Here is a 24394-nt window from a genome sequence, read left to right on the forward strand (position 1 = left end):
ATACTGTAGGCTGACTACACTCATGTTCAGGTTAACTCAGGTTTTATGCATTCATATAAATGATAAGGCAGTAACTCAGCCCATCCTGAGAAGTGCGATGGCTATGCTTAGCAGTTTGTGCACACAGACTGGTCTGAGAGGAGGTCTTATCAGGCTTACAATTGAAAACCAATATGTGGGTTTACAATGCGTGTATGTGAGAGTTTTTTTTGATTGCTCTCTTGTTTATTCGGTGGGGGCATGGCCAAAAAAAAAAGAAAGCAGGGTTAAATAAATATATTGTGAGTTCACACGGACACACACGCACACACCAATAAAAATCAATGAGAACTGCTGATACTTTAGGGATGGTGTTTTATGACAGCTATAAATAACAACAAAAAATCAGTTGCCCCCACAATGTAGATAAGGGTGAATGGTTACATTAGACAAACGTACGTATATTGATGCTACATAAGGGTAACAACCATTCATAGATGTATTTATGGCACAATCATTAGAGGACACTGTGGTTTGAAAGACTGCACAGTGAGAAGCCAACAAACTTTTACAACTTAATGAGCCAGAATATGTGGGGTCGGGAGCTACCAAGGCTTTATGATCCAGCATGGGTCCATGTGAAAAAACTGACGACAGAGCTGTCAGAATGTATATGGCTCTGACCTGAGTCCGACTCCGACTCTCGCCACTGTCACTGCCACTCTGAGCCCGGTGGAATATTTGGCTCAAAAGTGTTTGTCTTGCATGAACAGTACTGGAGCCCAGAGGAAATGCTGCCAATCAATCAGCACATCACAGCCCACAAACTACTGTATGTAGGTAAAGTTTGGCACTAGTTGGGTTGACTGAGACGACAGTGATAGAGAGAGATAATGAAGAATACAAGAGTGGTTATGATACAGAACAGGGAGAGGCTGAAACCAAGTGAAAAAAAAAAAAAATCAAAATCAAAACACCAAATCCCACAGTTCCACACCTGTAAATAGAAGTAGATAAAAACTCTGGAAACACAATGGTAATTACAGGATCTCAATGTACAATATGTCAGCTGCATGTAGAAAACAGATGCATTCATTTGATTATTTAAAAAATATATATTTATATGCACATACTCTTTTGTACAGCGGCTAAACACTTGTTTGGTATTAAAATGTGCACACCTTTATCTATTTTTTTGTCTTTAAATATCACTAACTTGATTTACACTGCTTACTTAACATTTTCTCCAGAGATAATGATTTAATAAGGTGATAAAGGAGCGAGGCAACAACCCTGCCTTCCCTTTAATAAAACGTCTTATTCTAGTGGAATGCCAAGAGTTCTTAGAGACAAAAATAGAGAAATAGTAGTTTTTTTAAACCTGCCTCATGGCATGTCATAATATATATGTATCTATATCTATACCTATATAAATATATAGATATAGATATAAACAAAAGTAAAGTGAAATGAAACCCTGGATCCCTTCTTTACACACTGGCCGACTGGTTATGGGTTTGGCAAAAAAAATAAAAATAAAATAAAACTGAAAATGAGGAAAAAGAGAGAGATGGGTGAGCTTTCAGTTTGTCTAAACATCGGTGTCTGCTGGTGGACTGCAACACAAACATGTAGACACTGTACTGTTTGTTTTAAAAGCAACGCAGAGAACATTGAATTAAAAAAAACAACATTATCTAATATAATGTTATAGAACTGCAAAATTGTACGTGTTGTGTTGCTGCTGCTGCTGCAGGAGAGACGTTTGCAGTCTGCTGACAATCAAGATAAGCTTTTTCTCCAGTGAGGTTGTAAAAAGGTTATGCAAACAGTGTATGAATGGCCAAGAGACAGCACATACTGTATGTTCCTCTGTCACAGAGGATTTCAATTGCTTGAATTTGTTTGTAGTCAAGTTGTTCATTAAGAGATTACAAACTACTTCAGTCACCCAGATGTTTAATTTTCTTAGTTTTTTTTAAAGTGTATTTCATATTAATGACATAAATTCTTGCAAAATAATTATTCAACTTTGCGTGAATCCTGAGTAACCTTTAAAAAAATACTTATAATCAAAAAAGGAAAATGAAGAATCCATTCATTGAAACAGCACTCCTGATCTGAATGCAACATGTTAAAACACCAGAGGACATTTCACTGATTAGATTAGAAACCAACCATTACTGAAAGGACACACAAACATACACACAAATTGCATACTAAAATAATTAAAAATGTGCTCTCTTTCTCCCTACTCATTCTCTCTATCACATTCCCGCCCAAAAATATATTCACACACACAAAATGAAGCAAGGAGAGTTAAAAGGATCCAAAAAAAAAAAAAAAAAGGAGACGGGTGGTACACATGAGTAAAAGCATCAAAAATGATGCAGATATAATGCTAATAATCAGTCAACATTTCAATAATGTCTCTGTGACTGAGTCTGATACAGTGTTTCGTGTCGCCAGCAAGGAGAGAGAACTACACAAGCCTAGGCTCTGGGCCAATATGGACTCAGTAAAGGTTCAGACAGGCACATTTGATATATATATATGTATATATATAATTCAAAAATATACCTGACATTGAGGCTGAAACAGTCTCAGTCTCTTGTCTTTCCATGTTTGAACTGTTCACTTTGGTAAAGGGTATCAATCGCTTGATGATGTCGCTGTCTTCCTTGTTTTTCCTCTACCTTTCTTTTCTTTTTCTTATTCTTTAAATAGATAGGAATTGTTTTGTACCTAAGGGAGGTGTTAAGCGCTTTGCATTCAAGGCAGCATCACAGCCAGGTTACCATGGAGGGCAAGTTAATGCTGGACCCCGTCCACTCTCTTCTTCTTCTGCACCTTCCTCCTCAGTTCTGGTGCTTTTCTCTTTTTTTTTCTCTGGGTGCACTCGACTCTCCATGTGGTGAAAGTGCATAGGAGTTGGGCTCCCACCGTTGCAGCAAGGATCCGCTCACAGTAGTAAGGCCTTTTTGTTTCTCCAAAAACAATGTGACTGCTTAAGCATCTGAGTGTCTGCACAGTGAATCTTTCAATATATGTGTGTGTGTGCATGTGTTTGTTTGTGTGAGAGAGAGAAAGAGGGAGTAAAGTGTATTTTATGTGCGTTTGTCAACTGTCTGCGTGTGTTTCTCATGTCTGTGTGTGTGTGTGTGTGTGTGTGTGTGTGTGTGTGTGTGAAAGGCAGGTGGTTGCAGGACTCGTGCCCTTGTACTGCCTCTCGTCTTCTTTTTCACGCTTTCTCTGTTCTTTCCTTCCGTCTTCCTGCTACTGACGCTCCTCTCCCTCCTCCTCCTCCTGGATGACCTGGATGTCATCTGACGGGGAGACGGGCAGGCTGGGGGGCAGGCTGGGCAGCAGGTTGTCCGGCTGCTGCTGTTTGCCCAGATCTTTGCTCTTCTCCTCCTCCTCGATGGTCTTCTTCCACACCTTGTGGTTCTCCGTCAGGTGCTGCATGATGCTGCAGAACAACCTGCGGCGCCTCTTCCTCCTTTCTGCAGTGAACAAGAGGCAAAAGAAATGTTTAAAGATATAGTTCAACATTTTGGCAAACTGGCCCATTGCCATAATCCCTATAGTCATAGCAGTAAGTTCGTTACCTTTAATTGTTGGTGCAAGCTATTTTTAGATCGGCGGAGCAGAGCCGCGAGCTGCTCAGAGCTACACACTGGAGGATTTCTTGGTTTCCCTCATCAAACTCATCAAATACACAATCCAACAACTCCAAAACGCTCTCATGGACAAGTTGTGACCTGCACATTCACCACGCTATGAGATAATAACAGAACGTTATGAGACAGAGTTGTTTTAGAGGAAAATGCAGAGACTGCTTGCTGAAAAACTACCCCTGACGGGAACGCGCATCAGCAGTTTTGCATGAATTTCCCTCTAAAACAAGTCCGTCTCGTAATGTTCTGTTACTATCTCATAGCGTGGTGAATGTGCAGGTCACAACTTGTCCACGAGAGCGTTTTGGAGTTGTTGGATTGTGTATTTCATGAGTTTGATGAGGGAAACCAAGAAATCCCATTAGCCTCCGTAGCGTAGCTCTGAGCAGCTCGCGGCTCTGCTCCGCCGTTCTAAAAGTAGCTTGCACCGACAATTAAAGGTAACGAACCTACTGCTATGACTATAGGGATTGAGTGAGGTGACACTGCTGAACTTTAAAGGCCGGGTGTCAAATCTTACTTGGTGCCAGCTCATCTTCTAGCTCATCCTCCTCATCCTCCTCTTCATCCGTGTCCGTGTCCACCTGCCCCTCGTCGTCTTCATCCGATCCCTCTTCGTTGATCCAGTAGCCAGGAAGCAGGCCGGCGGCGTCATAGGAGTTACAGAGCGGGCCTACAATATGAGTGATGAAGGACTCCTGTAGCTTGGCCAGCTGTGGAGAGGAGCGGTCCATGAAGGGGCTGATGGGTAATCCCAACCTGGCCTCTTCATCTCCCTGCGGATCAAAGGCGACCACAAGGGTTAAAGTTTCCTCATCGAGACAAACTGAAGTACAATCACAGACATGACATCACTGTTACAGCTTCTAACTGACACTTGTTTTGTTTTATCGTGTCTGTCTTTTCCAAAAAAGGAACAATAAAGACTGAATTATGAAATTAACCGAGCTGAGAGGATTTTCATGTTTTTTTTCCAGTCATCTTTGAACTGTGTACTACAGATCCACAGACATCACTCATATAATCTCTGCTCTTAGTTTTTGTCCATTTTCCTCTCCCTCGTGGTTTTATCTTCTACTCGTTGTGTTTGACCTTGTTTATTGTATTTGTAAACTCAATTAGATAGGAATTTGCCAGTTGTGTGTCTTGTCTGAAGGTGATTGTGATTGTGGCAGTTTTTTAAAGATGCAGATAGAGGAGAGTGGTTTGTGTTGCTGCAGCATGAACCTTCAGTACCTGCTCATAGAACTCATTGACGATGCCCTCGGTCCACTTGAGGTGCAGGTCACGGACTTTGGCCGGTCCGTTGATATCTGCCAGCTTGATACACACTTGGCACACCAGCAGTCTGTCGTTCTCATTGGTCCAATCAATTCCTGGGCTGTTCACGTCGTTCACCTGTTCACAGACAGACAAAGATGGACGTCTTTTTACAAGCTGTCCAGCTGTTTGTTTGTTTGTTTACATCTGTAATGCTACATTATGTTCGTTAACTTTGTCACATGATCCGAGTCTCAGCATGATGTGAGTCACGCATGCATCATTTCATGGCAAAATCTGCTCACTCGGGTTAGCTTAAGAGAGTGGGAGTGTTTTCTCTGTTAAAAATCCATAAACTCCAGACTGTTAGAAAGTCGTCCATTCTTTTATACAATTCACCACAGTTACAAGCTTTACATTTGGCTAAACCTTGTCTGACTTTATCAGAATCTGTTTATTCACATGAAACCTACTATACTTTGTTAATAAGTTACAGTTTTGTTGATTTGTGAAATATGATAAGAACTGAAAATCCAAAGAAACTACTTCTATACCCTGTAAATCATTTTACACTCACTCAACAGTGACTCAGATCATGTAGTGAAACATTAAGACAACTCTTAAGATTATGACAGAGGGTTTTTTCGGCATCCATTATGAGGTTTACTATTCAAATTCAATTTCAACTTCAACATACCATCCTGCTAAAGTTTCCACCAATAGCTTGCCAGAAATTAAAGGATCAATAGATTATTATCTATTCTGATCATGTTAACTCAACAATCTTTAAGATTTCCTCATCTCAGACCTTGGAATTGAACTCAGCCAGGAAGTCAAAGTGCTTCTTGAGGTCTGTAGCCAGAATGGCCTCGATGACGAGGAAGCGAAAACGCTTGAACTCCACGTGGTCCAGGTTGACCAAGAAGTTGAACTCAGGCCTGGACAGGTAGAGGCTCCAGGCAGACGCAGCGTGGTGGTTCTCCAGCACCGAGCGGTCGTTGTACAGCACTGCCTGCAACACACAGGAGGGGAGAAAAAAAAGCCAAGTAGTGAGAGTGGGGAAAGAAAGATGGCACACTAAGAAGATTCCTACAATTTGCTCTAATATGTCAGGAATGAATTTGCTTGCATAATGCGTCTGCATATGTGTTACACAATTTGTAATGGATTTAAAAATAGCAAGCACTCGATAAATGAGATAAAAGGGACATGTGGGTATTTGGTTGCGAAAGAAGAAAAGGTAACAAGCTCAAGTATACAGTAGCTGAAGGGAGAAGCAGGTCAAAAGCACGTTGGATATGGAGAAAGTGTTAACAGAAATAGTGGTTGGTTGTCAACATTGTCAGCAATCAATAGGTTCAGGGTTCCTTCTGCTTCCTTTTAACCCACTTTCCTGGGACTTTTACAAAAGCCAGACAGTGTGGGTGCTATCAATGGTCACATTGTGAAAATGCAATATTTAAACTGGGGCACGCAGTTTAACCTTTTCACCTGCCGTCTACATGGCTGACCACAGTGAGAGCACAATGGGATTAAATGGCCATGTGTTGTGCAGCTAATCTTGTCTATGATCTCATGTGAGACGCAGTTTGTAGAGACCATATCAGGACATCAGATCAACACTTTTACGTCACAATAATGATAATAACCTTACATCTCAAAAGGCTACTTGTTTATTTCACTCATACTAAGTGTATCTTGGCTTTGCGTTAAGCACGTGAACCCATATTTTGAAGATTGAAGGACGTTTCCATGTCTCACAGGGCTAAAATATAATGTGTATTCGACGTGCAACACTTGCAAATACTGATAAATGCTGTGGGTTACCTGAGGTGCATTAGTGGCTACTAGAAAGGCATTTGTGCGACCAGGGTGGTCGTAGTCGTGCATTGCAGCTGCTACATAAAGAGCCATGAGCTCCAGGGCAGGTATGTTCCAGGCCAGGCAGCCGTAGCTGTCGTCTGAAATCGAGGAGCTCTTGGAGGAGGCGTAGGATATCCTGCCCGGAGAGATCCCACTATCTGAATCTGGAACACGACAGCAGACAAGGTTGAATGTCAGTGAATGTCTCAGAGATGATAAATGAAGTGTAGACCTTTGGCGTCATTGTAAAAAATCTGGTTAAAACGACAGATTTTACACAATTAAACAAAACCCTTTTCTCCACAATCAAAGCAGAAATTGGATTAAATGCAGACAGAAACTTAATGTACACACACATACACACACACACACAGTTCCACTTTCCTTTATTCATTGTTTTACTCAATTTCTCATATCACTGCCATTTTCTCATTCCCTCCTCTCTATCCCCTCTTATCAAATGACAGCTGTTCCGGCTGCCTCTGTGGCAGACGTCAGTGGATAAGCCTCAGATAATTTCTAATAGAGCTAAAATATTATCAGCAGAGACGAGGCTGGGAATCTTTAAACCAGGCCATCTGTGTTCTGTAGAGTAAAGGCCACATCCAAGAAGAGACGACTAAAAGCCACAAACAGAATCGGTCAGAATTACTGTATTAGTGACACCAGAGAGCAGGCGAATAATAGAGCAGCAGTACACACACACACACACACTTCCTACCGGTGTGATCAAAAGGAAAATGACTAATTTGGTCATTTGGATTCTTACAGTCTGTCTTGAGATAAAAACATATACATTTTCCAAGAAGTTTTCTATCTCTTCTCTAAAGGCCTTGGTTAAACTAAATTAGGATTTTTTAATTTCAAGCCTGAAACCTTCTTCTTCATCTCGTCCCATCATTCAGAGCTTCATTCCCGGAAGGGAAACTCAGATTAAAACTTGACCTGATTCATTAAATTAATATCAGTGCACAGTGCATCACTACACCACTTGGACAAATTGAACTTTATGGACATAATTCCTAAGTCATTGTCGTCATACAGCCAACTTTTAAACTGACCACAAGCTCTGCATTGAGATCAGTACACCAACATGTCTTTTGATAAATAACAACTACATTTTACATGTCAGATTTATTTTTGCATATTTTATGGACAGCGATATACACAAAAAAAACAAAATATACTGTACATACAAATAATAATGTTTATATATTTTAAAAAATGACTCGTTGATGAGATGAGAGGAGTCGGTTGAGTGGAGGCCGTCGCACAAAACTGTGAGCGGACGCTGAACAAATGTCCACGTCACAACCGCTGCTCCACAACAATCTATGACTAATGAGTTTATGGGCCCACCTGTATCCATGGTGTTTACCTGTGTCACTTCCTGTCACATGCTCACTGTGGATCTGCTGGAACCCAGGGATTGGTCGAGTGGTCAGGTACCAGACAGCGTGGAGCACATCAGTAGCATGGACTCGGTTATGATCTGTGAGTTTTTAACCACAATTAGTTTTAATTTGTCCATTTTACCATGAAGATTAGTGACGCAGAGAGGAGAAGGTGACAGCACTGCCTAGATCTCTGCTATTTTGTATTTGTAACTATTTATTGTTACTTATTCTCTATGCACTTTAATGTTGTACAGTAACACTTGTATCTGCTGTACCTTGCTGCTAACATCCTGTATGTTTTATCCTGTCTTATGTTTTTGTTTTTTTTCAGATGTGACTGTCGAATGTTTGTCTGCTACAAACCAAATTCATAGTGAAGTGAAGTGAAGTGATCTGCATTTCAGCAAGGCCATGCAATAGCTATTTAATACCTTAAATAATAATGTATATATGCAAATCCTGGGGTAATATTAGAAAACAAATGAGGACTCACAGGGAATGTCTCTGTAGCCACTTTCCAGAGCACAGAAGTATGTCATGAACTCCCTCACTGGGATCTTGAAAATTTCAAACAGACACGTATCCTGGAAGAGGGTGTACGTCACCTGAGGAAACACAAGACAATGTCACTGAAACATCAACGCAACGCACTGATCAGTGATCAGTGATCACTGATGATCAGTGGAAGAAATATCACTAAAATCACAAAAAACTGGTTGGTCACACAGATCTTAACTCCTAAATTCCTCACATAACCAGACATGGGTGAATTAAAGTTGGGCTACAAGGCTAAAAGTGCTGCCATAAAGACGGCTCTTGCACGATATCAGACTTAACAGAACCTGTTTTTTAACAAATGTATCTATGTCTTCATTAGGACATGTTACACAAATACTTGGTTAGTGTTTGTTGTACTAACGTAGCTAAGTATCCGTCCCGTCTCCCCTCCTGTTTTGTCCACCAGGTCAAAGATCTGGAAGTTCCAGGTGTTCATCCTCTCCATGAGAGCGTCATGGTCGTCCAGCATGGGATCTAGTCTGAACTCCTTCTCGCCCTGCACACCATCAGATCGGAACAAGTGGTAGAGATCAGCACAGATACAGAATCATTTCCACTGATACAGAATGTCCTGAACATGCAAAACCCTGATCTTACAAATAAATAATAAAAGATCGTCAAGCATTTGATTTCTGACAGGTGGAAAGTTTTAATCATAAAGTCTGTTTACTGAATGGTGAAAAGGTGTGATTAGTGAAATATGGAAACTTAAATGTAACTAATAAAGTCAATATGTTGTAGGTTGAAATCACTAAGCAAAGTGTTGTATGAATGTATGAAAACTAAATCCATAACATATGCTTGTTATGCTATTGTGAACAAGTCCAGATAAAAGCATGTGCTACATGTGTGATACGAGTTCTTATAGGAGGGAAATAACATGAGAAATAGAATAACTCTCTGCCCTGTGCCCTGTGCTGCAGCAGACAGTCATCATGTGAACACAAACTGTCTGAAACACACCTCTGATTCCTGAGTCTGCTTGTCTGTGCTGCTCGTGCTCTTCTCCTTCTCCTCCTCCGTCTGCCCCTGGCTCCCTGCGAAGTCTCCCGACAGCTCCTCCGTCACGCTCTCCTCCCTGATCAGAGGCTCACCTGTGAAATCCAGCCCTTCGCCTCCTGCATGTGCAGATCACATATACAAAACACATACATACATGTGTAAGAACATTGAACAAGTCGCATTCATGTGTTTTAAATTGAATTTAAGTGAATACATTGCAGTCAGAAAATGTAATCAATTTTGATCTGACTCTTGATACTAGAAACCATAAAGTTAAGATGTGTAAGTTGCTTTATTTAAGAACTTAAAACTTTATCTATTTTCTTTTATTTTACTTTTATTTGCTCTTGCTTTTAACTCTGTTTTTGTGTTTGTTTTTATTCTGTTTTATGCTTCTCTTTTAAAAAAAAAGGTTTTGTCTTTATGTAAAGCACATTGAGTTGCCTTCGTATGAAATGCGCTGTATAAATAAAGATGCCTTGCCTTATTTAGATGACAGTGGAAACACAATAAAAGTCACAGGCAGTGTTGTAATTTGTGAAAGTATCTGTTGTTTCTCAGCTCATGATGGTGAGCTCTGTTCTGCCTCTCTCAGTTCTGGATTTGTCGGTTCTGCTTTTCCTAAATTAAATTTGCTAATTTGAAGATTATTAATAAAGTTTTAACTCTCTTCTTATCGACTATTACACGACTTTGCACCTCTGTCTGTGTTTGTGTGCATCAACTTTTACATCCAAAGCAGAATGAACTGTCTAAACTGTGGACAGAAGTGTTTCTCTTTCCATCTCCAGTACTGCAGCACCACTCCGTTGCACTGTATAATGTGCATTATATGTAGATGTTTGCACCTGAACGCCTGCGTTGAGCCTCGCTGCTGAATGGTTGATGAGATTCCCCCGTGTCACCACTGGAAACTCCTTTGAGCATCTGGCGTCCACATCTGGAACAGACAACACATTATAACCGCTGGCTCAAAGAGAGGATGAAATAAGACACAGTGACATCACCAGTTCAACACAGCGGCTCTCAGTCTCACCCGGTGCAGAGGGAGAAGGAGGGGCTACGGAAACCCTGCTGGAAATCAGGTGAGCTGAGGGTGTAGCCCAGCGGCTTGTGCAGGTTCAGGTTGACGCTCGGCTTCGTCAGGAAGTCGGCCGTGTCGGGGAACTCCACAGGCGATCGAGTGACGACGGACGAGGAGGAGCCCATACCTACCGCGGGGGGACTGTGGCTCGGTGAGGTGACCGGGCTCAGGCTCGGAGACGCACCTGAGGAGGACGAAAGGGAGCAGCAACACTTAAAGAGAATATCAGACATTAATAAAAATAAAAAAAACATAACGTCTGTGAATAGTAGGGGTGGGAGAAAAAAATCGATTCACATAAATATCGCAATATCTTTTTTGACGATTTTTAAATCGATTTTTTTTTTCAAAAATCAAATTTTCTTTTTTGAAGTCTTTTAAATATTGTGCAATGTGCATTTGTTAGCCTTTTTTACATACAGGGAGTACAGGTTTTGAAAAGGGTTTAAGTTCACTTTATAATGGAGTATGTTAATTTATAGGCTCCTACAGTATTTGTGTGCAGATAAATACTAAAAATGCAGACTAAAAATCGAGAGAATCGGCAATATCGTAGAAGAATCGCAATTTAAATCGAATCGCCATCCAAAAAATCGTAGAAGAATCGAATCGGGAGAAACGCATAATCATCCCAGCCCTAGTGAATCGTTTCAAGTCTCACCTGCTCTCCTGGGCCCTGCGTGGTATGTGAGGGTGACAGAGGAAGACCTCTGCTTGGGAATGGTGAGCAGGTTTGCACTGGGCCCGTTGGACAGACCTGAACTGCAACACAGAAAACACACAATCCAATAGGTTAAGGCAAGGCATCTTTATTTATATAGCGCATTTCATACCAAAGCAACTCAATGTGCTTTACATAAAGACAAACCATTTACAAAGAATATAAAACAGCATAAAAACAAACATTTACTTACAGTAAACCTTAAAATAAAAATAATTTTTCTCTCAACCAACTTTTTGCACAAGTCTACACTACCCTCTACTGTCGTCTATCGTCTCTGATACTAAAGGAACTTGCTGATCTTGAACTCATCAGTCGGTCCTCTGCTGCCACCCTGTGGAGAAACATCCACACTGCGGCCACGGTGTCCAGTTTGCTGTCAAGGTAAACTGAATGCTGTGTAACAGATTTGTTTAGTTGGAGAATAAACTTAATGACAGTGCATGTTCACAGTATCATTATAAATAAATATAAAATACAGATCAGTTTCTTTATTTTCACTCAAAAAGAGGCAACAGAGTGACAGATTACAGCCTCCCTCTGCTTAGGATGCTCTGAGTGACAGCAGAGAACAACAGAAACACAGTCAAATGCAATAAAAGACACAGGCAGCGTTGCATTTATGACAGTATCTGCTGTTTCTCAGCTGCTGATGATGATGATTGTGAGCTCTGTTCTGCCCCACGAAGCAGGATTTGAGGCTTAGCTAGCTAACGTTAGCTTCAAACCACAAAACAGGCGACAGACTAAACCTGAAAGCTGCTGTTTGTGTTTATGTTTCAGAATATCAGTCACTTCATACACTTTTAACTAAGGAAGAAGACAAGTTTGTAGTAGTATCTCTAAGCATCAGGAACATGAGGCAGCTGATATGATGATGTAGCTGTTAGACATTTGTTGCATAATAAAGATTTACTTTATTTTTTAAAGTATATTTTGGGTGTTTTTTTTGCTTCAGGTTAGTTGAGAGAGACAGGAAATGGGGAGGCAGAGAGAGGGGGAACGACATGCAGCAAGGGGCTCACTAATTAGCCTTGCTGTGACACTGTTATTAGCCCAGCCCATCCAGTAACTAAGTGATTGACAGCCCCTGACTGAATGTAAATTAGCCAATGGGATGTTAGTTCTGTGTTGGAAAAAATAAAATCACCTGCTGACCAGCCCACATTAGGTATTGTAGTGTAAAATCTTGTGCATGATGGCTTATCAGAAGGAGAACATAAAATGTGTAGGCCCTATTATGTTACCTATATAATCAAAAGTGTGTATTTCATTTATTATATAATCTATGTTTAACTTTTACTTTAATATCATTTTTAACATTTGATTACTCTTTATTTGAGCCCCTGTTGCTTTTAACGAATATCCTCCATAGAAAGATTGAACTTAATCTCCAGCCCAGTCCAGGTTTGAAGACACATCAGTATGACCCCGTCCATCCCTGCTTGAGTCAAAGGGCGATGTAATAAAATATAGGCAAAAAAAAAAGCAAACTGGTTTAGAGTAAAGGTGATTTCATATTCAAAACTCACTAAGGCCCATTGAAAACTTTTCCTGAGCTGACCAAGAACAACACGACAGCCTCGGTTTCCACAATCACATTGTTCAAAATCTTTAAATAACGGCCATTAATCTGATCGAAAATTGAGCCGAGTCGTTTGAGCAATTTAAAGGACCGTGTGTGTGTGTGTGTGTGTGTTTCTGAGAGGGTGGTGAAGTTTGTGTTCTGTTTGTGTTGGTACCTGGTCATGTTGAGGTCAGGGTGGGGTCTCTTGCCATTGTTGCGCTCCCACCGCAGAGAGGCGGCGTCGAGGGCGGAGAGCGGGGAGGACGCGGAGGAGGTGGAGCTCCGTCTGGGCTGTGGGGTGGGGAGGCTGTTTCTGCTGCTCAAACCCTGGATGGAAAAGGAAGTCTCCAGTTTACATTTATTATTATTATTTATTTATTTATTTATATAATTTTTTGTGTGTTTTATACTGTTTTATTGCTGTTTTTAATCTGAATTCTACTCTGACTTTGATCTATTTTATGATTTTTAAAGTGTAAAGTGTCTTTGAGCGTCTGTAAAAGCACTTACAAATAAAATGTATTATTATTATTATTATTATTATTATTATTATGAGAAATATTAAGAGAAAAAGAAGGGGAAAAATAGATAGAAAAAGATGGATAGACAAGTGTTTTGTTTGTTTTCTTGTCACTACTATGTTTCATCATCTTTAATATTTTGAAATAGAGTATTTTGGTGTTGAAGTAAGCCAATGTAAGAGGGGCAGGTACTATAAGTTTTCTTCATCCTGCTCCTTTTCATTCATGGTACATTATGTAAATATGTGCAACCATGTGTCGAATGTATACCATGAATGGAATAAATCAAAATGAATGAATGAATGTTTCATACACAGAATGAAGTCGCTGGTTATTTTGAGTCAAACGAACACTTTTATGTCCTGGCGGCAAAAAACTTCAATCTGACAACACAACACATTTGTCAGGTGGGAATTAATACGATTTTACTGACACCACCAGTGCCATTATCGATTCTCCTTATAGGCCTTAATCGATTCCCTTAACCCTAATCCTGATCAATCGATCTGTGTGGATAAAATGTGTCAATGCAACTTATTATCTCTGAGTCTGAACACAGAGCGGGACAAAGGTGTGTGTGTGTGTGTGTGTGTGTGTGTGTTGACCAGCTCTGTAAAGCCTGTTTGGCCTTAATATTATCACTTTATGGCTTTAGGACGTTTTGCCCTGGAAACAAACGTGCTGCAGTGGCACTTGTGCATAGAGCGTCAAATACATGGCATTCCTGGCATTTAGGCCCATCATGTTGCGTAGAAAGCATGAGTTTGACGTCACTGTTTAGAAATGCGTGCACACCATCACAAAAACATGCCAACGCCGATAAAACACAGCGATAAACTCTTGAGGCTCACAATTGTGATAGTTTGGACAAATTGAAACCAGTTCTTGATTCCCCCACTCTTATCACTGGTGCAGCTTTATAATCTTCCTTTGTGATCTCAAAGATAGAGGATAAAGTGAAGTTGTAAAAAAAAATCCTTTCTCATGGTGTAAGAAGAAACTACAATGTTGTTGTGTTATGGCGTCTGAGAAGTTCAAATGGATTTCATTTTACAAAACTGTTGTCAGTCCCCAGGACAAATTAAATTCCAAATAGGATGAAAAGGAAAGAATGCAACGGAGAAAAATAGAAAACCTGGTTAACTGATTCACTTATATTTTCATAGAAGGTGCAAACATGATTCTGCTTAAGGAGCTTTAAGTGGCTGCGTTCGTCCCCGGGTCAAGATTCCTTCACTCCTACAGCTTTGTTATTCCAAGGCTGTTGTTGTGTAATCCTCGCGCCCACCTTAATGGTTTTCCTGTCGCTCCTCTCCACGGCGTCCTCCACCTCGTCGCAGGGGTAGAAGCCCGGGAAGGGGGTGAAGGGGTTGACTTTGGGGCGGCAGGAGCCCGAGAACGTCCCCATGAGGCTGGAGATGCTGCGCAGGGACGAGGTGGTCTGAGGCGACAGGGACGAGTCCATCAGCAGGTCCGACACCAGGTTCCTGGCCTCGTTGATGACGGACAGGTCCACGCCGTTGCCGCTCACCGCACCCTGAGACACAAATCACACACAGTGTAGGGCTGTTTGATTTTGCCCAAAAATAAAATCTCGATTTTCTTCTCTGAAAAATCGATTTCTGATTACGATTACGATTTTTTTTGTTAAATGACAAACTATTTTGTGTGCGGTCTGTGTCTTTTTAAATGGACCTAATGGACCGTGAGAGCTGTAACTGTGTAGTGGAAAAGGGCCGTTGGTCTTTTTGGCAACGAAATCCTCGCTGGTCTTAGCAAAATGCCGACATGCTTGTTTACAGTGTGTGGGGAGAGCAGTGGGAGAGCGTGATGGGAGGAAGGAGGCAGCCGTCATTACGATAATTCAGCGCAGCCCAGATTCATGAACGGGGGCTTACCGTAATTACTCTAGTTAGAGTAAAAAATCGATTTTTACGATTTCAAATAATCGATTTTTACGATTCCAAATAATCGCGATTACGATTTAAAATCGATTAATCGAACAGCCCTACCACAGTGTTGTGTCCAACCTTCTAATTCATGCCGCTAACCAAACAGGCTGTTTAGAGGAGTGGTGTTTGGATTCTTTCTCTCTCTGCAGCTCCATCTTCATTTCTTTTAGGAGTCCCATTTTCCCAGAGCTGACTCTGCTAATAGTTACTATTTCTAACTTCCTCTCCCATCTCATTCTTTTTCTGTTGTCTCTTCTATTCTATTGCTCTCACCTCTTAGGCAACAGGACCAGTAACAACTACAATATCTAGGGAGGAAGAAAAAAAAAAAACACTGCATCTATCGGCATAAGGAACCAATAAATTATAAGAACAGTCTGTCACTAATAAAATGTGTAATCCTTGTTTTGTTTTTTTTTAAGTTCAGGTTTCAGGAGGGAAAAGGTTCAGACTGGCTTTGCCTCTGTCTAACACGAACGAATGATGACTTTTGGTCTGTGGGAGCTAAATTCTTTGATAGATTACACAAATAGTTCAAACAAGACAAAGAATGTCTGAGTGAGATAAAAAATGTGGCATGACAACGATTCCAAGGTCATTGTATTTTTTTTTTTTTTTTTTACACAATGTGTATTTTGCCTGACCAAAAAAAACAAATATCAGGAGCAAGAACTGAATGTACGAATGGTGATTTATAGACGGCCTCTATATTTGAGAGGACCTGAAGGCAGCACTGACCTGATACTGTGGTTTGTACCAGTGTTTCAGATCCCAGTCCCACAGGATCATCTGGAGAGAAGAAAACACACAAAGAGAGACACAATAGCTGTCAGTCAAAACCTCATCACTGTATGTGTGTAGGTGCATAACAACAAGACAATATGAAATGTGTTCACATGACCTGTGCTCCACTTTGAGCACATTAGCCTCATGTCTTCTGCGGCAGGTCAACAGCGAGAGCGACGCAGCAGCAGCAGCAGCAGCAGCTCTCCCCGCTCGTCTGTTCTGCCTGTTATCTAAACACACGGCGTAGTAACAGTTCACATTAAGGATTTCCTGCGCCGCGTGATGCACTTTCTACTACAGGTATGCTAATGCACGCCGCTTTCAGCGACAGCGGGCCAAGGCCTTTCACTGAAAGCACAAGAAGAAAAAGCAAACCACTAAAACCACCACGGCGCGTCTACAATGGAGCTATGAGATCTTATCTGGCTGCAACTACGTCAATTGGCAGCATTTCCACATTATCTGTTGGTAACCAGACAGCTCTCACACACACACACACACACACACACACACACACACACACACTACAGCGCTGTACAGTCAAAGTTGTTGCAAAGTTGTGCAACAGAAAATTACTGGACATGATAAGCGTCCTTGTTAGTCATGGATATAAATTTTATAGACACAAATTAGTTAAGAGAGCAATTATCTAGGTTTGTTATACAATATAGTGATATGAGGTTTGTTTTTTTTAAATGTACATTTCCTCTTTTGCAGCCACAACAATCAGAGTCCAAGGTGTCAATTCAGAGGTGACAAAAGGACACACATGATATTTTAGCTCTGCTGTCGTATGTGTTTTAATGGGCAGCAGTGCAGCAGCGTTAAACCCAGACAGTAAACAAATCAAGGCCACCGTGCAGTCACATCCCTCGCCACAAGGGGGAGAGACACAGGAGCCTTATAGTTGAGAGGAGAGGGAGCTCCACAAAAACACCAACAACCTGAGCCGAACATATAAACAAGCACCAACACCAACAACACCACCACACGGCTCTTTGAATCATCTCAGCCAGTCGTTGTGTTGTCTTGTCAGGAACAATCAAAGCCCAACATGTCACATGTAAGATGTGAAAAGTGCATAAACATCATTATAGAGCATCACTCACTCAGATAAGAGGCTATAATATAATTTGTTGTGAAGAAAATAAATATATCTTATATAAATTTGATTAAGTTTGAAATGCGTTAAATGTGTAAAACACAAAAACAACATATATCTGTTTTCACAAGCTGCAAGAACAGGTTTTAAATCACACAACACAAGTCCCATATTCAAATGTTAAACCTGAACACTGTGTTTTCTGCAGCCGTCTGTTTGATGTGTCTCATTACTGCATGTAAAACGTACTGTACACGAAATCTATAACTGCGCCTGTTAAACAGATCAGTGGCTCCGTCCCATCTCCTCTAATCAGTAACTGTTTCATTGATCAACGTGGGATGTTGGGTGTTTGTCATCAGCATCTGTACAATGCTGCCAAACATTTAATATGGCAAATAAGCTCTGCCATGGCAACCCGACATAGAGGCCAGCAAACAATGCTCCATACACCATGGCAACAGGATGGCGGCAGACGGCTGGAGGACAGAGTTGTTGGCCTTCTGCTTGTTTACGGAGAGAGAGAGAGACGCGGAGGGGCTGAAACAGAGATGGAGACGGGTAAAAGCTGAAGGAGAGGATGCCATTAAGGAGGGGATGGGGAGTAAAGGACGGAGCAGACAGATTTAAAAAAGGAAAGAAAAAAAAGGAGACACAACTAGATACAACGTGACTTTGGCCTTCATTTAGCTCAAAGGATTGTGTCTTGGTGGCAGTTCACAGCACATGCACTCAAATGTCTCGCAGTGTGTCATACAATATAGCGTAGTATGTGTACAATCTGTCAACGCGTCACCATTACAGTGCAGTGCAGTCTACGCCTCTCTTTACCTCCGACTTGTCTGCACGCAGCAGAAAGTGACGGACTCTTCCACGAACTCCGACACAGCTCAGAAACAGGAAAAGCTGGCTGCATGGGGCGCCTGGCACCGCCAGCACCGCAACCGCCACCATTAAGAGCCGTGTGCCAAGCAACAACTTATTTACAGTGAGGGCCTGCTGCATGTGATGAGATTACAATCTTTCAATGAACAGGAGAGACATTTTCTCCAGTGATGTTATGAAAACATGGCATGAGGGCGGACACATAGATGGAGACACACAACTCAGCTGCTGACACTTAGACACCTGTACACACACACACATAGCAAAACAGATTATATCATGCACTTTATTTGATTCGACTTCATACCTTTAGTCAAATTTAACAATACCAGCTATACAACTCACTGAAGAATATTGTGAAACACTGTAAACGACTTATATTGTTGCATCATATTTGCACTTGGCTTCCAGCTTCCAGCTCTTTTTACCTCTTTCTTCTATTCTGAACTCACATATACAGTACTGTATGTTAATCTGTCAGGCTGCTTTACTGGTTTTTCTGTCTGACAATGGAACAAATATGACATCGTGACTGAAACGTGGCTTATTAAAACTACATTGTGACCTCCAAGAGGATTAGAAAATCCAGATTTTCTAAACATGACATTTCCACTTGCTGGTGTTTCACACACCACAACAACACAGACTGTTTGCAGCAATTCATTTTAAAAGAGCAACAGTCAATCGGGGAACTCCAACCTTAGTTATGTGACATTCAGCTCACCACTGGTGAAACTATCATCACTCAGTCAGTCAGGTTCATTCACATTAATGGGATATATCATTTTTTTTACTTGATTTAATAGTTACAGTTAGTGAATTATTATGCGTGCAGTTCTTTCAGTTGAACTAGCAAGAACTTATTTATTTGATAGTAACTATTAGAATGAATATGATGAAAAAAAAGAGGAGATTTTTGATTCGCTGGTAAACCTTGCTCCTTCTTTTACGTAAGTAAAATTTCTGAGCAGGCGGGCAGGGCATTTGTATTTCTATTTTTGCTTTGTAAAGGAGACAATTAATCCACTGCCAGCTTCTGAGTTAGGACAGAGAAAAGTGAACAATATACTGTGTGTGACTTGTGCTATAACCCTAAACTTGCATTTAAAAAAAGAATAGATAAAGAAGTCAAGATTTTGTGAGAGTGTCTACTTGTTGATATCACTAACATTGTGCATCCATATCAGCAGCTTTGGATTTTGGACTGACAAAATGGAAACATGTCTGCCACCAGTCAGCCTCTCTGTCCCTCACACAGTTCTCTATTTTTAATTTTAGGCTGACACAGATAGGGCTTGTTAGACTGGCCATCTCCCATGTATCTGTCATTCTGTGCAACACCGTGCACACCCACATGTGCATGCGTACGTGGCTTATTTATGGTGCAGGTATTTCCATAAGGGAAATAACTGTGCACTGTATACGCACCTGTGTGAATGTATACACCCGGCAAACAAAGACAAGACAATAACAGGGACGGGAAAACACTAATGCGTGTTTTAAATGCACAGGCGAGAAATAGTAAACATCGAAATAACTCTTCACATACGTACAATTATTTAGCATGAGACCAGTCGTAAATATTTCCTTACAGGAGTCAATAAACCTGTGCAATCTATTAGACGGCCAGTTAGTCACACCTGCGTGTCATATTAGCTCGGCTGTAACACTGTGGTGTGAGAGGTGCTAGAACTGATAAAAAGACGCTAATAAGAGCGTGTGTGTGTGTGTGTGTGTGTGTGTGTGCGTGAGGAGACGGGGGGGGGGAAGCAGAGAAAAGGTATCAATGGCAGCCGAGCAGGCGGGCAGGGCATTTGTATGGAGAGCAGCAGGGCACTGTGCTGACGTCAGTGTGCAGCGACACACTCAGCGTCAGCAGCCCACTGCACATGCACACGCTGATAATGAATGGGCTCTGGCAGTCGAGACACGCACGGGAAGAAAAGACGATATGGAGAGAGGAAAAGAAAGCACAGGCTGCCTCGATTCTTAGAAGCTGCTGTTCAGGAAAGAGAGTTAACCAGATGAGAGGTCTGCAATCTGTGTCTCTCTATCTCTCTCTCTGTGTGTGAGTGAGTGTGTGTGTGTGTGTGTGTGTGTGTGTTAGTGGTCAGTCATTGCTGAGACTGCCTGGATATGGCCGACCTGTAGCACAGTGCCAAAGCTCAGACAGGTTCGCTGAGTGTAGGACGGCAGCTGAGGGAAGAAGCAGGGATTAAAAAAAAACTGTCTCTGAACTTTTGACCCAGACTGACTCAGTGCAGAGACGTATCCTCTCTCTGCTCAAACACATGCAAACCTCACCCATGGGATAAAATATATACTATGAAATAAAAAAAATCACTAGAAATGCAACATTTTCTTTTATCTTTACAGTCCGGTCAATACGAGTTTTATCAGAAATCATCAAAGGCTGCACAAATGGTTACGATAAACTCTTCCTTCCAGCGTCGTACAGTCCAGGGCTTATTGCTGGCAATAAAATGATCCCTCATCACCAATTCGCTGTAAAGTTTTATTTGTTAACAATGATAAATACGGAGTGGCTTTGACATGGCTCCTAGTACGTGGTCTTCATGATTCAGTTAATCTGACTATCGTTTCCTCGGAGGTTGTATCGCAGATAATGATTAATACAAAATGGTTATAAAAGAAAAGAGACGGCGTCCAGCGGTGAACTTGAATTAACCCCGTTCTGAAGATGAGGAAGTTAATGCAACAAAAGGTTCAAACCCTTAAATGACGTGCGGTTATGATATTTTTGAAGTGGCCAGGCGGCTTTAATGAGTCAACAGCAGACAAAGACAGGAACCACAAGAAGAAGGTAGAAATGTCAAGGTTTGATGTGTTCAGTCAAAAAGCAGCGCTGACATGCCAATACTGACTCAACAACAACTTTCTGTGATTGTCTTCATCGATTGCTTTAAACTGTCTTCAACTGTCTTTCATTTTCACCCTATTTTCTTGCATTTGTGGTGGGTTAAAGGGAATTTCCAGTCGTAATCAATGTTTATCTCAGATCAGGTCATCAGGTCATCTATGATCATCCATACTCCCAACTGCAGCGTGTGGACGTTTATATTTGTTTTTGTTCAAGAATCTATTGTCAGAGAACAAACCGCAGTAAGTCAGAATTTTGATTTAATTAAATTGTAAAGCAAATTAAAAAATGTAAAGGGACAACGAGGAGTTTTGATAAGTTAAATGTTTTCACACTACATTTCCCATGAGCCTCTGCGTGCACGGTGAAATTCTTGGACCGGCGCAAGACGGACGAAAGCGAAAACATTTGCCAAGAATGTTTTCATTGATCAATAATTAAAGTCGGAGGTTGGAAGACGATCAGATACCGTCGTAGTTCGACCATAAACAGCGATTCGGCGACGTTATTCAAATGACCCACTGGGCAGCGTCTGGGAAACCGAAAGTAGGAAATGCTGGGCGCGCCAACCACTAAATAATAATAACAAAATAATGATAAAGACAAAACGTTAAATTTATCGAAAATGGACCCATTAACAAGTGTGGGTAAAGTAGATTGATCCACATTAATATGTGACTTTTTTATAACCAAATACAAACTCCTCGTTGTCCCTTTAAATGATGGTCAAAAGGACGTTACTTGCGACCACAGAACAATTTTAAAATTAGTCCATAGCCCATTAATGAACACTGAACAAACGATAGATTCTTGAACAAAAACGAATATAAACGTCCACACGCTGCAGTTTGGGAGTATGGATGGTATGACATGAACTGATCACAGGTGACCTGATATCTGAGGTAAACATTGCCCTTTAATTGACAAGGTCACGATTCACGCACAACAACAATCTGTCACTGTCCAGCTGCAGATGACTCCGGCGTGAGGCGACCGAGCAGCTGCGTGTGAAAGGTGCTGCAGGAGACGCAGCAGCACGTCGTCCCAGCGTGACCGGACAGGACGACTCCTACAGGACCGGTACAAATGTCTCTACGACGTCAATGTCCCTGGGCTCGCCGCCGGCCCGCAGGTCGACGGGCCCGAACGGGGAGAACTCACGGTCCTGCTGTCACCAGTGTCGTCAGGGGCAACCTGGCAGGACCATGGAAAATTCTTTGACTAGGGAAAGGAGCTCATGCAAAATGTCATCCCTCTCTTTCACACTCATCTACCACTTCACTGGACTGGTGTTGTTCGGCGTCTGCCCTGCAGAAGCCGACACCTCTCGGTGTCATTCTGGAGTACTCTCCTATAACAACAAGTCCTGTTTCCTTGTGTACTGTCTGGCACCGGCCTCGTGGATTAAAAAAAGAAACAAACACCAATAATAAAACGTCTTCCCAAACATGGTTACAAAATTCAAACCATCCAAAGCATGACCAAGTTAACAAACACAGCTCTTGTGTTTTGTTTGGACAGACATGACCAGTTAATAACCAGCTTCTATTACAGCTACTTTTACCAACACTATGCATTTCCCATGACATTAACATACAACAAATCATAATGCATATTTTCTGTGCGTTGCCAAAAGAAGCCCCTCGCAGTGTCTGCTATACTGTAAGATACAAGAAAGTCGACGACTGCCATTTAAAGTTTTCGGTTTCTTATCTCAATCTGAGGGGGTGGGGCTTTATAAACAACAACACCACTGAGCACGTAACTCCTTCATTTGACTCTCAACAAAGATTTTTAGTTTTTAGATGGCACCCAAGAACAGCACGGAGGAGAAGCTTTATGGGTATTTATAGACGTCAGAGTGTTTTGATGGGAGGGGGGTGGGGGTGTGTGGGGACTCGGGCCAACGAGGAGCGTGACACAGGCGTCAGTATCAGAGTCATGACAGGCAGCACTCGTTCTTTCTTTCTTTAGTGCACTGTTTTGTTTACATATGGAGCAGAGGATGTGACAGCTACTTCTGGGCGCACGTTACCGCATCATTTTCCCAAAAAAATGACAGGGTGGCAGCCAAGCAAAAAGGTGTGTGGAAATGCAAATGTATGGAAAGCGATAGAGAGCAATGGTGATAAATGGCAAAAAAAACAAAACAAGGCCGTACACAACGTTTGCCCGTACTGAAGCAAAATTTTAATTACCAGAATAATAAAGAAAGCAAATATATTTAATAGGGTTTACTCTATTGTTGACTTTTATGTTTAAAGAAAGATGCCTGTTTGTCTTATCACATGAGATTGGCGAGAATATCTGCCTGCGTGACCTTTGGAGAGCGGTGGCAGAGCGCCCAAGAGTAAATACTTTGAATAGTACTTCTCAAAGTCCTTTCTGCTGACATTGATTTGCTGATCTGCAGGTTCATATAGATATCCCAGGTTTACCCAGCGTTAACACCAGCAATTATTAAAAGGACCATTGACCTTGTGACGCACAGAATATTAAATCAGAGCCAGGCGAGGGCTTCGTATGTCATCAGAAAAATGGAAGCAGCTGTAAGTATGAGAAGTATCCAGGTCTGCCTGCATGCTACCGGCCTCTGTTTTGTTTTTTTCTTTTCTTTTCTTTTCTTACACACTCTGTTTCCGTCTCTGATATCGGATTATATTTACAAAAGTTGGCTGGTTTAAGTTGGTAGTATCCAAGACTTCAGTGCATGCCAGGTGGGACAAAGGTGATCTATTAAGTGTGAATGTTTTCTGCTGAAACTGTGACAAGGCTGGAGATTAATCTAACATCTTCTATACTTGGAGGTGTAATACATGATTTTTTTTTGCTTTTTTAATCCACTTTTTTAAGATATAATGTTTGTTTACTATCTTTCTTAACCATTCAGCGCTGCCAGTTGGGCCAAGGAGACGAGACATGAACCTGATAGTACTCAGTCAGCGAGCTCGAGTGCCCACAGACCCATGGGATCATGCAGTTGTCTGGTTGCCTGGTTTTGTTCCTCTCCTAAACTCTTAAAAAAAAAAAAACACTATTGTGGATTTTTGGAAAAAAGCACTGAGCCAAAAAAACCTGCAGCCTCCTCATTCATTTCAGTGACACCAGTCTGGGCTCTGGCACAAAAAAACAGCAGGTACTCAGTCCAAAACTTTTGAC

At 41.4% G+C, this 24394-nt stretch overlaps 1 protein-coding gene across 1 annotated transcript in view; it reads right to left on the bottom strand.

The window, feature by feature from the left end:
• Positions 1-337: 337 nt before the first annotated feature.
• Positions 338-24394, bottom strand: part of pde3b (phosphodiesterase 3B) — a 42210-nt gene continuing 18153 nt past the window's right edge. The window contains exons 2-16 of the mRNA XM_085760581.1: positions 16320-16370; positions 14918-15166; positions 13284-13435; positions 11482-11582; positions 10773-11004; positions 10585-10676; positions 9698-9852; positions 9096-9230; positions 8670-8781; positions 8158-8271; positions 6744-6943; positions 5725-5928; positions 4893-5054; positions 4177-4432; positions 338-3482 (exon numbers count right to left, since the gene is read on the bottom strand). Coding sequence (XP_085616707.1) covers positions 3256-3482; positions 4177-4432; positions 4893-5054; positions 5725-5928; positions 6744-6943; positions 8158-8271; positions 8670-8781; positions 9096-9230; positions 9698-9852; positions 10585-10676; positions 10773-11004; positions 11482-11582; positions 13284-13435; positions 14918-15166; positions 16320-16370 — 2442 coding nt within the window. The 3' untranslated portion in view covers positions 338-3255. The remainder of the gene's footprint in view (positions 3483-4176; positions 4433-4892; positions 5055-5724; positions 5929-6743; positions 6944-8157; positions 8272-8669; positions 8782-9095; positions 9231-9697; positions 9853-10584; positions 10677-10772; positions 11005-11481; positions 11583-13283; positions 13436-14917; positions 15167-16319; positions 16371-24394) is intronic.

The sequence above is a fragment of the Trachurus japonicus genome, chromosome 3 (assembly GCF_045865225.1).
Source record: "Trachurus japonicus isolate A0001 chromosome 3, Traja_1.0".
Lineage (NCBI taxonomy): Eukaryota > Metazoa > Chordata > Actinopteri > Carangiformes > Carangidae > Trachurus > Trachurus japonicus.